Source organism: Excalfactoria chinensis, chromosome 1 (assembly GCF_039878825.1).
Source record: "Excalfactoria chinensis isolate bCotChi1 chromosome 1, bCotChi1.hap2, whole genome shotgun sequence".
NCBI lineage: Eukaryota > Metazoa > Chordata > Aves > Galliformes > Phasianidae > Excalfactoria > Excalfactoria chinensis.
Window position 1 is genome coordinate 38,160,869 of NC_092825.1, and position 17,054 is coordinate 38,177,922.

General features: G+C 35.0%; 1 protein-coding gene across 10 annotated transcripts in view; it reads right to left on the reverse strand.

Moving 5' to 3' along the window:
• Positions 1-17,054, reverse strand: part of PPFIA2 (PTPRF interacting protein alpha 2) — a 286,892-nt gene that overhangs the window by 49,538 nt on the left and 220,300 nt on the right. For 5 of the 10 annotated variants that reach the window (XM_072355392.1, XM_072355370.1, XM_072355381.1 and 2 more), the window contains 8 exons: positions 16,511-16,732; positions 14,741-14,887; positions 12,690-12,824; positions 4,401-4,487; positions 3,885-3,968; positions 3,392-3,523; positions 2,423-2,485; positions 1,036-1,127 (listed from right to left, as the gene is read on the reverse strand). In XM_072355392.1, the coding sequence (XP_072211493.1) occupies positions 1,036-1,127; positions 2,423-2,485; positions 3,392-3,523; positions 3,885-3,968; positions 4,401-4,487; positions 12,690-12,824; positions 14,741-14,887; positions 16,511-16,732 (962 nt within the window). The remainder of the gene's footprint in view (positions 1-1,035; positions 1,128-2,422; positions 2,486-3,391; positions 3,524-3,884; positions 3,969-4,400; positions 4,488-12,689; positions 12,825-14,740; positions 14,888-16,510; positions 16,733-17,054) is intronic. The other 5 variants (XM_072355420.1, XM_072355401.1, XM_072355410.1 and 2 more) reach the window with 1 other exon arrangement.

Consider the following 17,054-nt stretch of genomic DNA (forward strand, 5'->3'; position numbering starts at 1 on the left):
GAGCTCTGTCAGGGGAGGGGCAGCTGGGGTTCAGGGAAAGGGTCTACACCAGAGGATGCTGGGCATGGAATGAGCTGCCCAGGGCAGTGGACATAGGAACAAGCTGAGAGTTCAGGGTATGTTTTGGATAATGCTCTCAGACATAGGGTTTGGTTTTGGGTATTTCCTTGTGGAGCCAGATGTTGGACTCGATCTTTGTGGGACCCTTCCAAATCAGAATATCATCATAGTATCATAGTATCGTGCGAGTTGGAAGGGACCTTAGAGATCATCGAGTCCAACTCCCGGGTTTCAAGCCCCCTGTGTAGCGAAGCGGCACTTCTACCCCCTGCGCCACAAGGGGGATTTGAACCCAGGCCCTTCGGTGCCGCAAGCAGCACTTTATACCACTGCGCCACCAGGGGCACACAAATATTTTGTGATTCTATGAAAAGTATTATTTTGAAAGAAATATAAGGTTTAGTTTTAGAACAAGAAGAAATTTAGGCTAGAATAATTGCCTTTCTAGAGGAGCAAATTCTTTTCATCTATTTGTAGTGCACTACCTGCAGGACCTGCCTTACTATTCAGTGCCCTGTTAGGATGTCATCAAATACCTCTGAATATTGCCTTCAGCTGAAATTGTGTGATCTTGTCCTACACATTAGGCAAAGCTGTGTTATTTCTTGCTAAAAAACAAAAAAAACAAACAAAAAAAACCAAAAAGATGCATTGATGGTTACAACTTTATTATCAGAAACTCCTGGGGGGGAAAAAAAAAAAAAAAGGATATTTTGCTAAACTTTTAAGAACTCTGTAATTTCAAAGACTTCCCTTAATTAGAATAATGTTTCTGTGTATATTCACTGCTACAAGGCCTCATTTGCTTATAGAAAAAAAAGTGTAAAACAACAGTAGTAATAATTCCATAGATCCTGTAGTCTTAAAGAAATGCATGATTACACGTGGTCTGAATGCATTATGTTAAAGGCTTGACACTTCTGCTTATCTTCTCTTTCAGTTCAAAGTGTGGAAACATTTGGCATTAAATATTACCTTGACAATGTGGGTTCAATTAAAGAACCAGCTCTCAATTTCATTTGATCAAGTTCAGATCTCAGTTTCTCAATTTCTTCTGCAAGTCTTTCCTGGAAATCAGAATAGTAATATGTACTTAATTGCGACCCAAAATATATTCAAGTTTCTGAGATATTAACTTTATAAGGCTAAATGAGTAAGACAAAATACACTGAATGTAGGTATGTCTATAATAAGAAAAAGCAGGGAACTCCTGCAAGTCCTTTTATTGCTGAACGTCATTTGCATCAGGAGGAGATGCATCAGTCTCCCCATCATTTTACCACGATCTGCAGATGATGACAAGTTCATAGTTGAAACCTGATTTTTTTTTTTTCTGTGATACTATGGCAAACAAAAAAAGAACCAACACTGATCGTGCACTAACCAAGCACAAATCAGCTTGTGACACGCCATTTGCCCTCTAGTGATAGATACTGGCTCCTTTGCCTTTTTATTTACTAACAGAAACACAGACATAGAGACAATCAGATTTTAGGTGTTCTGTTCACCTGCAGCTTCACAGCTCATTCTTGAAAGCTTCTAAAACTCCATTATAAAGTGTTGCTTGTGAAATATTAAAGTGTGCCAAAAAATTGGATTTGGGAACCAAGCAACAGAAAAGCTATGACATCAATGACTAGGGAAAAGAAGTGTCTCCTGTTCTTTGCTTTAAAAAGAAAGCCTGCAGAAGGTTCCTCAAGAAAATCATTCATACACTTCAAAAAGATAAAATAAATGGTAGTGGAAAGACTACATCTATGCAGGTGACTAGAGCACTTACTAGAGTGTGCTTACATTTGAGTAATCCAATAAATCAGAAATACATCATGTAAATCAGAATTACATCATGTAAAGGTACTATTATTGTAGAGTAATACATATTCAAGAAGTTACTCTAGAAGAGTTACTGCAGTATAAGTTCTCTTAAAGTAAGTTCTAAGCTTCTTCTCTAGCTTCAGAATCTGCAGCTGCCAAGAACATAGGCAATTTCATGAGCTCTTTTCTCAGACTTTCTGCCTTTATAGAAGGTTATCTGAATGTAGGTTAACATGACAGTTGATTTGAACAGATACTTCTTTTACTACTTTTCTCAAAGTTGTTTATTTTGGATACTGAATTTCACATTTATTTTTGTATTGAATTGAGCTGTATCTTGTAAATCCTTTTAAGTAGATCCGATACATTAAAAAAACAAACAAACAAACACCCCAAAGCAAACACTTCTGTGAATCTGAGTGCAGATATTGGATTTGTGAATCCTACTGCCCTCAGGGCAACTATAACTACAAAAGAAAATTCTAACATTTGGGATTGGAATAGTATTGTATGGAATTGTAACAGCTAAAATCAGTTTTAATAGTACCTTGTCATGTAAAGATTCTTCCAGGTTTTTCCGGAAACTTTCAGACTCTTGAATCAACACATTCTGCAAATAAAATGAAAAACTGAAATAAAGATGTGCAGAAAGAAATCAGAGAAATGTTATATATCAGAGATCACCAAATGCAGGTAATCTTCATATATAAGTTAGCAAATTTAAGAAACAAGTCTGCATATTCACTCGATTGTAAAACTAAAATCCCCAAAAGCTTCAGTCTGAATGTATAAATTATTCAAAAATGTATGAACATGTTTTATCAGAAACAGCAAAAACTTTTCATTTTCCTTGAACCAAGCAACCTTCATTTTCTTACACAATTATTTTGTCCAGTTCTTTTCGTCAGGCCTATATCTTGCTTTGTTACAATGTTTTGTTTCAATGTTGTAAACCTGAATTATATCCTGTGAAAGATTTCAGATTGAAAAGAAAGATTTCATACTGAAAGATTCCCCCTAGATCAAACTAAGGAGAGAGGGATTAGGAAGGATAAATAAAAGGTTCTCAGAGTTAGCTGATCACAAAAAGCCTGTAAATAACATTTCTTCTTCTCCTGTGGTGATAGTGTTATTTTTCCAGAGGAAGTGATGTAAAATCAGCAGGTTAAATTCAGGAATGATGAAATATCTGAAACATGGTCATTTCTCAGTTCTAATACCCTTTATCTCAGTCCCTCGTAACACACTGTGCCTTGTTCCTTCATGAGCCAATTAATCAGGCTCCCCATTGATAAAGCAGGGATTCATAATACACAGAATGTCCAGTTCAGAGTGATCATGGAAAGACTCTTGTGCTCATACATGTATAAAGAGAAGAATGTATAGAATGTAAGAGTTAGGTTGTATTTGTGGTCAAAAAATTGTATATGAAATCTATAATACTTCCATTTTGATAAATGTAGAACATGTTTCATACAGGAGAATACTGAGCACAACTTTGTTCTCTGTACTGTACCTTTTCTTCAAGTGCTGCCATTCTCTCTTTCAGGTGCAGCTGTAGACGCTCATTGGATTCTGTCAAAAGTCTGTCTACTGTATCTGATAATCTTTTGTTATGCTCCTCATTCATTTTTTCTCTTTGCCTTGCCTTTAATGTAGAATAGAAGAGACATATTTGTAAGGTCCAAAATTAACCAGTGTAGACTTGTAGCTCCAAAAAGTAAAGATTTTCTGGCAGCTGAGCACACTTAAATACATTCCACAGGTGATACAGCTACAGTTAATGACTAAAATGCATTCATTTTTGTATCAGCAAACTACTTTGAAAGCTGCCACTAGGTGTAAACTAGTTTATTAAGATGGTTGAGCAAAATGTGACAATGCTGCCATCACTGCTATAAATAAAACATTTACCAGTGGATAGATTTGTGTGCTGGAGTGCATAAGTTGCACTATACTGGCAAATTAAAAGAAGGAAATTGCACAGAAGTTGCCTGCAATACACATACTCTTTGAAGTTCCTGATTCTTCTCTTCAAGCTGAGCTTCTAAGTGTCGCATACGTTCTTCGATGTTTCCATGTCTTTCTTCTGCCTGTAAAAAATAGAACGACTCTTTCTGTAATTCAAACAGTTTTGTATGTCTTTATCTTAGTAAAATTTAAACAAAACATAAAGCAAGCTACTACTAACTGCAAACTTAGTTTTCAGAAAAGAAACTTCATTTAAACAGGCAGCTGAACAGCATTGCTTGAAATGTGTCAGCTACAAAGGCCTGTTACATCCAAGCATCAGCAAAACATTGGAGTTATTTATGAGCAATGAAATCAGCCAAATGTAACATGCAGACTGTGCATGGTTTGAACACAAACCTGCCATCGTAAAATCGTAAGCTCCTGAAGCACTGAACTGCACGATGGTTGATTATCAATTAAAAAAAAAAAAAAAAAAAAAAAAAGTTAAAGGAAATGAAAACAAATCAGATGGATTCTATTTAGCAATAGAAAGTAAAGTCCAGTAGGACTACCTTCCTACGTATGGAGATCATTTCTTGTAGTTTAGCTTCCATAACATATTGATAATCACCAGATGAGGTAGAAGAGGTTGGATCAGACTAACAAGTCAAGGAAAAGGAGAGGGACAAAATTGAAAAATCAGAACTAAAGACACTGACACTGAACAGAACACAGCACAGAATGCTTAAAAGAAAAGTGTGACTGAAAATTTAATACTTTTAACTGACAGATTTTTTATGTGGAATAAACTACACTGATACTTGGTGGATATGATGCAGTTGGTATGGAGAAACTGAAAAATAATGGAATGCTAATAAAGCTATCAACCTACACATGGAAGTTCAAGGTTAGTGATGGCTGGCTGATGACATATTACTACAGAGTTGAATTCAAAGCAATACTGTCTAATCTAACGTTTTTTTGGAATTATGGCAAACCAAACACCAGAACAAGACTCTGAGAGGCCAATGGCAGAAAGTCCTTTATAATTTTCTATCATTTTCAAGAAATGAAAACAATGCATTGATACTAAAATACTAAATTAATGGATTGGTCAATCATAGAATTGTGCAATGTTATGGTACATTCCCTGCCTTCCAGGAAACAGAAAGAACGTCAAAAGAGACACTCAGTATTCTATCTTAGAATACACTATGTAAGCCCTTTGGTCCAAATAAACAATATGGTTTTCATCCCTTTGAAAGGATCCACCCTGGTGGATCCCTTTGAAAGATCAAGGTCATCAGATAAAAGAACCTATAAATAAAAATTCATTAATAGGAATGTAAAGTCATTACTGAATATAGAAATAATAATCCAACCAAAGATTCATTACTACTTCTGACCAAAATTGACCTTAATTAGGTCAATAGAACATGCCGCAGAACATGAATATTCATGTTATCGTTGTATCAAAGAAGCCTATGCTATTATTCAAAATGAAAAAAACAACAACCCAACACCCAAAGCTTAATAAAATACAGTACTGTACTAGAATTTTTGCTATGAAAACAGGAATGTACATAAGGTGTATAGACAGTGCTACTGATGAAGTTGAGTTGTGAGTTTGTGTTTGTCAAATGCTGAATATTTCACTCTGTCAAGTTTATCCTCACTCAGAATGAGATTCTGAACTACATCGTTACATTAAAAAAGCTTTAATATGGGCAATAAATAATGACTTTTTTATCTATATGTTTCAATGACACTGTTTTTCAGACACTGTTTTCTACCAAGGATTTGTAAGAATAATTATCAATAGATGCCCACATAATTCCATCTATATGTCATAACCTGTAATCACAATTATACTTAAACTTAGCAGTATTATCAGGACCAAAAGACCAGAATATAAACAAGATTATGGTCTAGAGTTTCATAATTATAAACTGTGGATTTTGAAATGGAGACAATAATTACAGAAAGTCCTGTTTTGTATAAATACAAGAATATTTACTAAATTTGACGATCACCAACACTCCTTTCAAATTACACATTTATCAAAGTTCAAATATCTGCAAAAGTTAAGGGGCAGTCAGTAAATTTTGTAACCAAGCTTATTTATTAAGCTAAGTTATTGTTCCTGAGCATGAAGCAGGCCTGCTCTTTGTTCAGATTTACTCATCATCTGAAACTGTTTTGTTATTATTTGTACCAGTGACAATCCCTTTATGATTATTTTATTTATGAATTTTAAATATTAATTTTATTCAGCATTCAAGTGCTGATGATCTGTTCTCTTTCCTAAATAGGATAAATAAGAAGAGAAGACTGAAAATGTTCACTTCCTGTGGTCGCAGAGAACCAGGTCATATAATTCCCTCTATAAAGTGACCAAGCTTCATCTCCATAACGTGATTTATTGAGTCTCAGCTGCACTACTGATTCAAGGCCTTCCTTTAATGAACCTCCAAAGGTCAGGAGAAGATTTGAAGTCATCAAAGCTCTGAGCTGCTGATGAAGGAATTAAGGAATTCTACTTCTTTTGAAACTGCTTTCATTGAGGAAGATATAGAACCCATTTGGAGTATCACCCTACAAAATTAAAATACTTAGAAACTTCTTTAGTTGACTGCAAACTTTAAAACTGAGTTACCTAATCTGGACCACTTCTTCTATTTAACTGCAGTTTTATGCAAAATTTGAAGATAATCTAGCTATTACTCATAGGTTCAAAGGGGATTTCATTTAAGACTCCTGATATATGGTGCTGTCTGTCACAACCTGTCCCTTAGAAACCAGTGTAGCTGGTATTTCGTACACATTTATTTTTCAAATATAAACTTTTTTTTTTTTTTTTTAAATCATTACTTATTTTCCAGGTGGAAACTGTCCTCTCAATGTATAGAATAATTGCAATAGCAGCCCCAACTACTACTGGAAAAGAAGGATAATTATCTTCTGAATTTTTTATGCAACCTGAACACACAGTTCTTGCAGTACATAGAAGACATTCTTGAGAGAAGATCATGATCTTTTAAGATCCCTATAACTATCTAATTCTGCTTATTTCATTACTTCCTAGAGCATTTACAATTCAGTAAAGTATATGTATAAGATACAGACATTCTTCTTACAGACCTTGCTGGATGTGATCTAGAGTACCCGTGTTTGATTTTCCAGCATAAAAGAAAACAGAGATGATCTCCAAATTAGTTCTCTCTAAATCTCTTAAGTAGGATAAAGATACCTGAAGATTAATTAAAATTCAGTTTGCCCTAGCATAAAAATAAATGCCATTATTCTAAACACTTGAGTATTTGATGTTCAATGTTTCCTTTATCTATTTGGATTTGTTTGCTTTTTCCCAAATTCTTTGCTACTCTGAAAGAGCCAAATTATTTTATATTTGAGACATTAAACAATTAGACTTCACTGCTTGTCTAAAGCTACTTAGACCTAGGAAGACAGAAATGTGAATACACATTCCCTTTCTCTTTCACTTGCAGAAACGCACCAACAAAGAGCTGCAGTAGGAAAAAGCAGCACCTCTGTTTCTTAGTGTCCTTAAGTGGAATATGCTCTTAAGGTGAGAGAGGCCTTCAAGCTCTCTCATTGCCCTCTAGGCAGAAACTGGTCCAAACCTTGGTCTTAAAGAGACTCGTTTCAGATTAAGACCAAACAATAAAGCTAATGCCTCAGGGATTTGCAAATGCCTCTTGCAGTCTTCTCCAAGGCCATACTGTTAGAACTGACATGCTTGTGGCAGCCCTTTTGGAGACTCAGAAGCCTACTTCATTGATTGCTTCTAGGATAAGACAAAGGCTGAAATAGTCTTTTTAGCATTACTCATATAACTGTAGCAGGAACAGCGATAGTAAGAACTGTGGATTCCAAGGTTCATAAGCAGAAGGTGGATTTCTTCTGACTTTGCTAAAGGTGATGGTAAATTAACTTAAAAAAAAGTTCTAAAGAGCAACTTGGTGGTTACTTGCTTGGCAAACTTCACCCTACATTCTTTCTTAAATATGATATGCATGCTTATTTTCTAGTACTCTGTATAGAAAGATCACTAAAACACAACGTGGTATTCAGCAATTAGCAGATAAAGAATTCAGCCAGCACATTTGGTTATAAATTTGTAAAATGTATATTTTAGACAGAATTAAAAACACCTGGATAAGAGCTAACGATGTCTAACACCATGAAATATCATAATGAGTCTTAATGCTCACTTTGCACTTTACATGCTATGATATAGCAAAGAAATGACCATAATAAGGCAGTAATAGGATAATTTTCTTTTGATAGAATACTGAGGCAGCCCTTATTATTGTTCTGTAACCTGATAAAGCTCTGCTGTTACTCCTCCTGCTAATGCACTCACAAAAAAGATGTTGCTTTCACATTAGCTGTTACTGATAGCATTGAACTTTTTCTAGGCCTTTGTATCTTAGTTGAAAAAAATCCAATTTCAGTCATACTGATGCAGAAAGCACCTGTATAGTACAGGGTGCTATCCTTTCTTCTTCCTCATGCTGAGCTGTAGAAACAAATCCCAACTTTTCTAGTGGTACAAGCCAATTTCCACAGTTTTGAGACTGAGATTTTTGACTATACACTGTCTCCACAGTTTCTTCCAGCTTCTTCTGGCACATATTCTAATGTCTATCCCTTGAATGAGTGAATTATTCAAGAATAAAATAATGTATTATTGAACTGAGCTATGCAATTGGAGGTGAAAATAAGTGATCATGGTGACTGAGTGGCAATAGCTTAAAATGTTAAATGTTAGTTATTACATGTTCACTTCTAGCCCATTGTGAATAATTAAAAAACATTTTGGCTTAAGTCACCCCTTTCATGATACCCAGTCTTTCAGTCATGAGAAAGCCACACATTCTTGTCTCTCCTTTGTCTCCCTGCTACATCCTACACCTTGTATGTTTAGTACAGAGTTTCTTCCAGTTAGCTCTGTCAAGTTTGCTTTTCACTTCCTCCTCTTATCAAATAGGACAAAATCTTCCATGGAAGGGGAGACACAAGAAGAGAGGTGGAGAAGACAGAGAGTTGTTGTAAACATAGAGTTTTCTTGGGCTTCCCTCCCTATAGAAGATTTTCTCTGTTTCCCAAAGATTAATCAACTTCTTTCTTTGGCTAACACATCTTATCTTTCTTCATTTTCTCAGAACAATATTTGTCTTAACCACATCCACTGCTTGCAGGAGACCTTCTTCATCTTATTTGCATGCTTTCATCAATAGCCCTTCTCTTTCCACTTTCTTGGAATTTCTTCCCTATCTAATGCAGAAGAGATCCCCACATCATCACAAAATTTGCATCATGACCCACTTGCCTCCAACTTTCATGTCATTTTTCTTCACCTTTGAAATAAGCAGAATGTGTTACTATTCTAGATGCATTTTATTATGATTATATTATATAGAGCTGGTGCCGAAAATCATGGCAGTGCTTTCCTAATGCAGCTAATAAAGCACTGTTGGTATCTCCGGTGACCTGTATACAGGAATGATGAATTAAAATGAATTGCATTGTCATGTGATCAGAGAAGTGACATGGAACCCCTGCTGCACAAGCACTCAAGAGGAGAATGAGTGCTCGTGGGAGTGACCAAATGGAAGAAAGTGGATGCTGGTGTCTCCATTAGACTGTTCCTTAAATAGAGGCTTGACAGACTAACAGTTTTAAGATGGTAATTTCTACCATATCTATCCAGTCTAGGGGAAATAAACATAATCCAGACAAATAAAGGTTTTAGTTAATGCTGGAGAGTGGTTGTTTCTATTATCAACTGCCTCTTCTCCAGGGCAGACAAACAGACCAATCCTGTGAGAGTGAGTACAAGGTGGCTCAATGAGTCATGGTAGTCCAAACCTTGGGGAACATGCCGAGAGCTGCACTACTTGTCATGATCAGACAGAATGCCAGTGTGACGGCCAGGCAGGACAGCACAGTACATGGGATCATGCTGTTCCAGGTTAGTTTGCCACAGGCTGACTAACCCTCCAGTTGCTCACCCAATGGGCAGAACACAGTGAAAACAAAGCCAAAGAAAAGTTTGAATAATTCAGGTAAATTTATGAGTACTTATCTGAGTTCACTGTACAGTCCAAACTTTTGGAAGTTCACTCCTTATGAACTAGTTTGGGTATGGAAAAGTAGCAAAAGACATTCACTAGCCCATATTAAAGAAGAAAGAAAGAAAAGTAACTCAAGTTTTTAAACTGACACAACAGAAGGATCTCATTCTACATCCTTATTTTGCAGAATCCCAACCCAAGTTTATTATGAGGAAGAGTATGATAAATTGAATGCAGAATTGAAACATGCATATTTTAAATTTGAGAAAAAAATATCACATCCATCTCCAGAATATGTTTGTTCTGGCTTCTGTCCACATGTAAATAACCCGTCTTATTTTACCCACAGTGAAGCAGTCATGGTTTCCAGTTATCCCATAGTACTTTCCTTTGATAAACATGTAAAATATATTAGGCTCAACTCACCTCTTTCACATGATTGTAACCCCATTAATCTCAGGGAAGCCACTTTCTTTCATTGAGGTGTTACAAAAGAAAGGAGAATCAAAATTTTGAATGTTTTGCAGAGTCAAAAGGGTAGTTGAATCAGGGGACTCATCTTCTACTTAGCGCACATTGTCATTGCAGTGACCACAGCTCAGGTAGGCAGACTTAAGGCAGCCTGAAGCCAGCTAATTTGAGTACTACTAATGATTTTTATGCTGGAGAAAGCTCAATGTGGACAAAAGGACATGGCATTACTTAGTCCCTCAAATAGGCTTTGCATCTTTCAAGTAGCTGGGAGGTAACTATCCCAGTTAGACAATATAAAACAACTTAAGCTGCAGTGACTGGTTCCAAACTACATTTATGTGACTCATGAAAAGCAACAGACCTGGAGTTTCAGAGCTCTCAATGCGGCACTTTAAAAAGTTCTATATTTTGTAAACATGTAATACAGAAGATATATAAACCATAGCCTTATGTAGCCTGTTGGCCAAATTCTGACATTCTTCTTATTGGCAAGTATTCCAAAAAGACAGAATTTTAAATACAATCAATTTCTTCTTTTTTGCTTTCTGTAATTAGAGAAAAATGGAATGAGCCAGCATTACAATCAAAAGTACTCGTTAGATTTAGCAGAGGGTTGTTAGGGTGGTGTGGTTAGGGTGTGGTTGGACTCAATGATCTTTAAGGTCTTTTCCAACCTGAGCGATTCTATGATTCTATAAACTTCTTTACTTTCTTGGCAAAAGCTTTGAAATTGTACATCGAAGTGAAATAGGGTGGGCCATCAGCTCTGTTCTCAGATCACATCTACTGCAGCTTTATAGTTACAATAACAGCAGTATCTTATGGAAGTTTCTGAGCATTCTGCAAAATTGAAATGAGACTTCTTCTTATAATATTTATCATTAATCGATGTTCAAGGGAAGATGCAGTTGCAAGAAAAGACATATTTGAGACTGCAAAATACTTACTGGTGCTTAACTGCTGGAGAAGTTATTCAGGAAAAATCATGTTAAAATAAAAGATAGGCTGTAGAAAATCTGCATATTTATTGGATCAGAAACAACTGAAAAAAAATGTTGTCAAGGGATTGGGTCTTTGTGCATCTTTCTTTTTGAGTCTTTGTTAAAATGCAGTTGTAGTTGTTTAATATTTCAAGTAGTTTTCTTTTTGCTGCCCTTTTTTTTTTCCCCCCACCATTTTCAGTCTATCTTTCAGAATCCCAGCCATGCACATAAACCTAAAGCAGACAGTGCAAAGTCTTGATTACTGAATAATGATCTTGCCTTCATAGAACTTAAAAAAAATAAAATATTCCCAAAGTTTTACTGCTTCTGCTTCTTAGCTAAATTTCTTGTAATCAGGCTTTATTAATGAGGTGCTCTGCACTTAAAGCTTTACTATAATATGAAATACATGAAAATTGAAAAATAAATCCATTAAATATAAAAATTACTGGGCATATAAATGTTTAGAAACAGTAGAAACAGTAATTGGCAATGGAGATATGACAGCTAAGATAAAACAGTGCTATGTACTCATCTCTTAAATGCATTTTAATGTCCTTGATTTTACAAGAGGAAGTATAAGCACGCTGTCACTATATGTCCTTATGATGCTGGAAATACCTGAACTGCAGTACTAAGCGCACACAAACCTGAAAATATTAGTGACCAAATACGAAAACTATCTTACTGAAAATTTGTCTGTGCCTTCAATTTTTCTGCAATAAATTGTTATCACAAAATACACAGTTTGAACTCCTCAGTTTCACATTGGTATTTATGAGTTCAAAGAACCATTCAAAACAAGCCCTGTAAGTATGTACTGCAAGTTGTCTTCATTTGTGTCATACAAATCATCCCAGCTGCCATTATGCTTCGTTTCTGTAGCACTTATTGGAATATTTTTTGTTTCCTACATCCGATGTGTGAAAATGTTCAGAAAAACTATGTATATGTAGGAATATGTATTTTATTGATATATATACATATATACATAAATACTTAAGTTATTAATACTTGCACAGTAAAATAAATCTCCCTAGGCTAATTAACGTTCACATATATTGGAAATACACCATAGGTTATCTTGTAGGTAACTACTTTATCTGTCATCAGAAGGTAAGAATTGGAAACATGGCAGTGAGACAATTTCTGGTTAATACTGAACTTGTGGCACATACTTATCAGAAGACATCTGTTTTCAAATCAGCTCATCACTTCTTTTGTTCTGTCCTTGAGGAATCAAGATGCAAATTAATGCTAAACAACAAGGCTTCTGAAGTCAACCTGCTTCTCAGGGCAGTACCTTAGTGAGAGCTGCAATTCTCTGAGCCAGTTCAGCCTCCACTTCAGGTAAGGTTTCTGCCTTCCTCATTGTCTGCTGGAGCTTCTGTTCCGCCAGCTCTAGACGTTCTTGAAGCTGCCTGTTTTTGTCTTCCAGCTGAAGGCCAAAGATAGATAAAAAATTATAAACAATGAAATTAGAATAAACACTTTCCTTCAATCACTTAGGTATCAGGGAAGCTATCAAAACTCATTGTAAAGGCTTAGGCATTCCACAACCTGGGGGAACTTACTGGAAAAGTTTTACCTCAAGCATGGAACTGTGTAGGCTGCCAGTTTTATTAATGATGAGTGATTTGAGGCTTCAGGATCATATGATGGTGAAAAAAAGGTATCATAAAATGGTACTTATGAAGATGAATAAAAACCTCCTCTGGTCCATGTGTTGTTTATCTAAGCAAAATAAAAGTATTGGTGCCAGTAAAAGGAGAAATTTCTAAATGGAAGTATTTCATCCACCTTACAGAAAAGTTTATGTACACAAGCTAAAATGTGAAAGAAGTACAATTCCAGAAGGATAGAATTCCCTGTGAATTTGCTGAACAAAGTGTAATTAGAAACGTTAAGACTGACACTTGTTACTCAACTAATTCATTCATTACCATATAATGGTTGCTAGTTACTTAAGGTTTCAGTGAAATTATGCATTGTGAAGCTATAATTGTCTCATTTTACAAATGTGAAATAGTTTAATATGTGATAACTATTAAAGAGAAACAGTAGGGCTTTTGATAACTGCAGTATTTTCTGGCCTACTGAGATTTATCACAATTAAGAATTTTGTAATGGATAGATAATTGTTACCTGCTTTCCTGTTTGTTCCAAGTAATAAAAGTCATCATGAAAAAGGAGTGGGATATGAGATTGTTTTGAAGTTCTCCAAAAGCATAAAGAAATAAGCTTTTCATATTGAGATCTTCCAAGTGAACTTAAAGTCTGCTTGAATATATTCAGAATGTAGTTGTCTTGGTCACTGCTTTGAGTAGGTAGATCTCTACAGCACAGTAAGACTTACATTACCAGTAATAAAGACTCTAAGGACAGGTGGAGGTACTTTGCTTTTCCATCATTCCCTTCTAATCTGCCTGCCCCAAAGAACTGAAAATATATCTTGAAATACTCAAAAGAAACTGGCATAAGCAACAGTATTTGAGTTTTGATACTTTGATTTCCTTATGTAGTCATATATATATATATACACAGAGTAATCTGTGCATGTGTGTAAATATATCTGCATACAATCATAGAAATAGATTATAAGATCACACTGGCTTACTTCCCATATGCCACTCTATTTATTTATTTATAGGATATGATAGATGAGGAGAAATAAAAACCTGGGACACCAAAGGTGAGGTTTAAGGGCATTTTCATCTTTTACATTTTAAATTATATTAACTTCACGTTATTTTAGTTCCCCACGTATTCCTCAAAATATAAAAGTGTTTTTTGCTCATTTTACATTTCAGCTTTTGGATTCATTGTGGAAACAAAGCACCACAATAGACAAATGCAGAATTCCACTATGCTCTTTTCAAAAAGATATTCACAGGTTGTTTATCTTCATAAAATTGTAACTATGTAGTAGATTCTAAAGACTTCATATGCCACCATTTTATGTAAATTTTTTGTGGCTATTTTTTTTCCTGCAGAAATTAATTTCTTTTGACTATGCTTTTTTATTCATTTTTCTTTTAAAATAAAACCCAACCACCCAAATTTAGAAAGTCTTTACATAAGAAACAAAGACAATCCTTTACTTATGGGATGTGACATTGTACATTTACACAAGATGCTATTAGAAAACAGTTATTTCACAACACTGAATGCACACATTGGCTTGGTTTTCATGGTCATAGTGACTAACATGAGGCTTACAGAAGAAAAAAACAAAAGTATTTTTTTAGACTAACATGATTTAAAAAAAGAGCAGATTAACCCAGTAAAAATCTCTCTTTTGTATTAACTTTCATTATGTATGAAGAAAATAATCGAATAATACAGATACTGCACCTGACGTAGGATGGCTTCTTTGTTTGCCAGTTCATTTTCCAGCTTGTCATTCATGTCATGTATGGAAGTGGATTCTCTCTGTGCACTGAGGTAGCGCTTCTCCAGTGTAGTGATTCTTTCTTCCATATCTTCCTTTTGTGCCATTGCCTAACATGAAATTAAAAAAGAAATCAAGAATCAGTCAATTAAAAGGGCATGCAATTTTATACCAGTTTACTCTTCATGCTAACAGCAAACAGTATATGGTGTGTATGTCATGACTTTTCTGTTTTAAGGAGAAATTAATCCTTTTCTGGTTTCATGCACCAAAGATACTTAAAGTGGCAGCTATTGAGTAGAGCAGAAAAACAATTCCCACATTTTGTATATTTTTCTAGTTTCTGCATTTTTCAATGCAAGTAAGCACTGCAAACTCAGCTTATATTTACTTGTTTGCTTTTTAAACAATGTCAGTTATTTTATCAGAAAATGGAAATCATGAAATAATTGGATAATAATAAAAATATAGGATGATGATATCATAAGAAACGTATATACACACCTACTGTTATTCTTAGGTTCTGATAAAATTTTTGCCAAAGTGCACATAACAGACAGTAGACTACATGTTCTTGAATTGCAGCAATACCAATGACTGCAGTACTGTATGCATCACAACATAGCCATGACATTCAAGTACATTACCCATGTATGTTATGGATAAGGATTAAAATTTATTAGTGGCCACTTTGCTTAGGAAGCAAAGGGTTGAAATAAAGAGTTAGCAAGACAGAAGTGGCAGCAACAGCAAGCATCAATCAGGGTGTCCAGGAAACAGCAATATTTGTCAGAAAGTAAACGAGAGTGAAGAATTTAGAGACCATTCTACAGGGAGCAGCTCTGCAAAAGGAGAAACATGACTGCTAACTTTGTTGTAACCTTATAAGAAACATACAGTATTTAAAAAAGAAGCAGCAAATAGGTGAGAAGAGGTTTTCATGTGGCAGTACTGTCAGAAATTCAGGAGGAACATTTCTGTCAGATAACTAAGAATATCAGGCTGAATATTTATATAATATGTAAACACACACAAACACACACATGAACAAAATAACTGTATTGTAGAAAGGAATGTTACAGACAATTACTCTACCTTTGAATACTAAAATAAATAAATTCCAGAAGCCAACCATTCACACGTACCAATTTCTGCATAAGATATTCTGGAGAGTGCCATGGAGGGCCACAAATTTAAGAGTAGAAAAGAAAAAACTGCAATATATTCCCATGCCAGACACGGATATTCTCTGATGCTTACATACAGCAGTGTGAAATTTCTTAGCCAGATTTATTGAGAGAAGTGAATAACATGGAACATGAAGCTGACACACAAGAATACAGTTAATAATTGATTATATAAAATGCTATTATTTACATAATGGCCTGAAGTTTTTAAAATGTAATTTAGGTTATCTATACGATGAGCATCTCTGTTAAATCTGTTTCAGCATAAAAATATGGAAATGACTGAAATAGTTGCCATTATGCGCTCCAACAATTCTAAAACACAGTAATCTTCCTATTATAATTGCACACAATGCGCTTCTATGAATACAGTTTTCTAACAAGATTTGTACAGTTATTTCTTACTGTAAATTTTGGGTTTCGTATGTACAAGAGGTTTTGTCATTGCTCACGTTTGCTTTTCATATTCATTGATCCCTGTCAGCTTCTATCAGTATTAGAGAAAAAAATGGCAAGGTATATAGGTACATATACTGAACTCCTTACCTCTCTAATGTCTCTCTGATATTTACTGTTCATTTCTTCTGTTTTAATGAGCTCCTTTCTGGCAGTTTCTGCTTCCTGCTCTACCTCTCCCACCCGGGATGACAGTGCAGCCAAACGTTCCTTCATTTGTGCCATTTCATAGTTCTGTTTTTCAAGTAGCTCCTGGAGTTCTATAACTTGACTGGTTTCATCATTTGAGTCTATGGAGCCATTCGATAAGCGCTGTTAATAGAGAAGTGACATTATGTATTATTTCTCTTTTAATGTAGAACCTATGTAAATAATTTCCAAAATCAAGAGTATTTTAAGCATTACAATAGAAGTTAGAAGACAAAAAACAAAAACAACCCACAATAATTTTCACTGTAGGTGAGAGGTATGTATACGAAAAACTGAAAAAGATCAATATTAATTAATATAAAATATTCTATAATGTAAGAACACAAAGATGTAAATATTTGCATTAACAGGAGAATGGTACACTAAAATAGTTTTCATTATGGCAATTCAAGTATAAACTGTAGCAGTAATATGAAGCAAAATG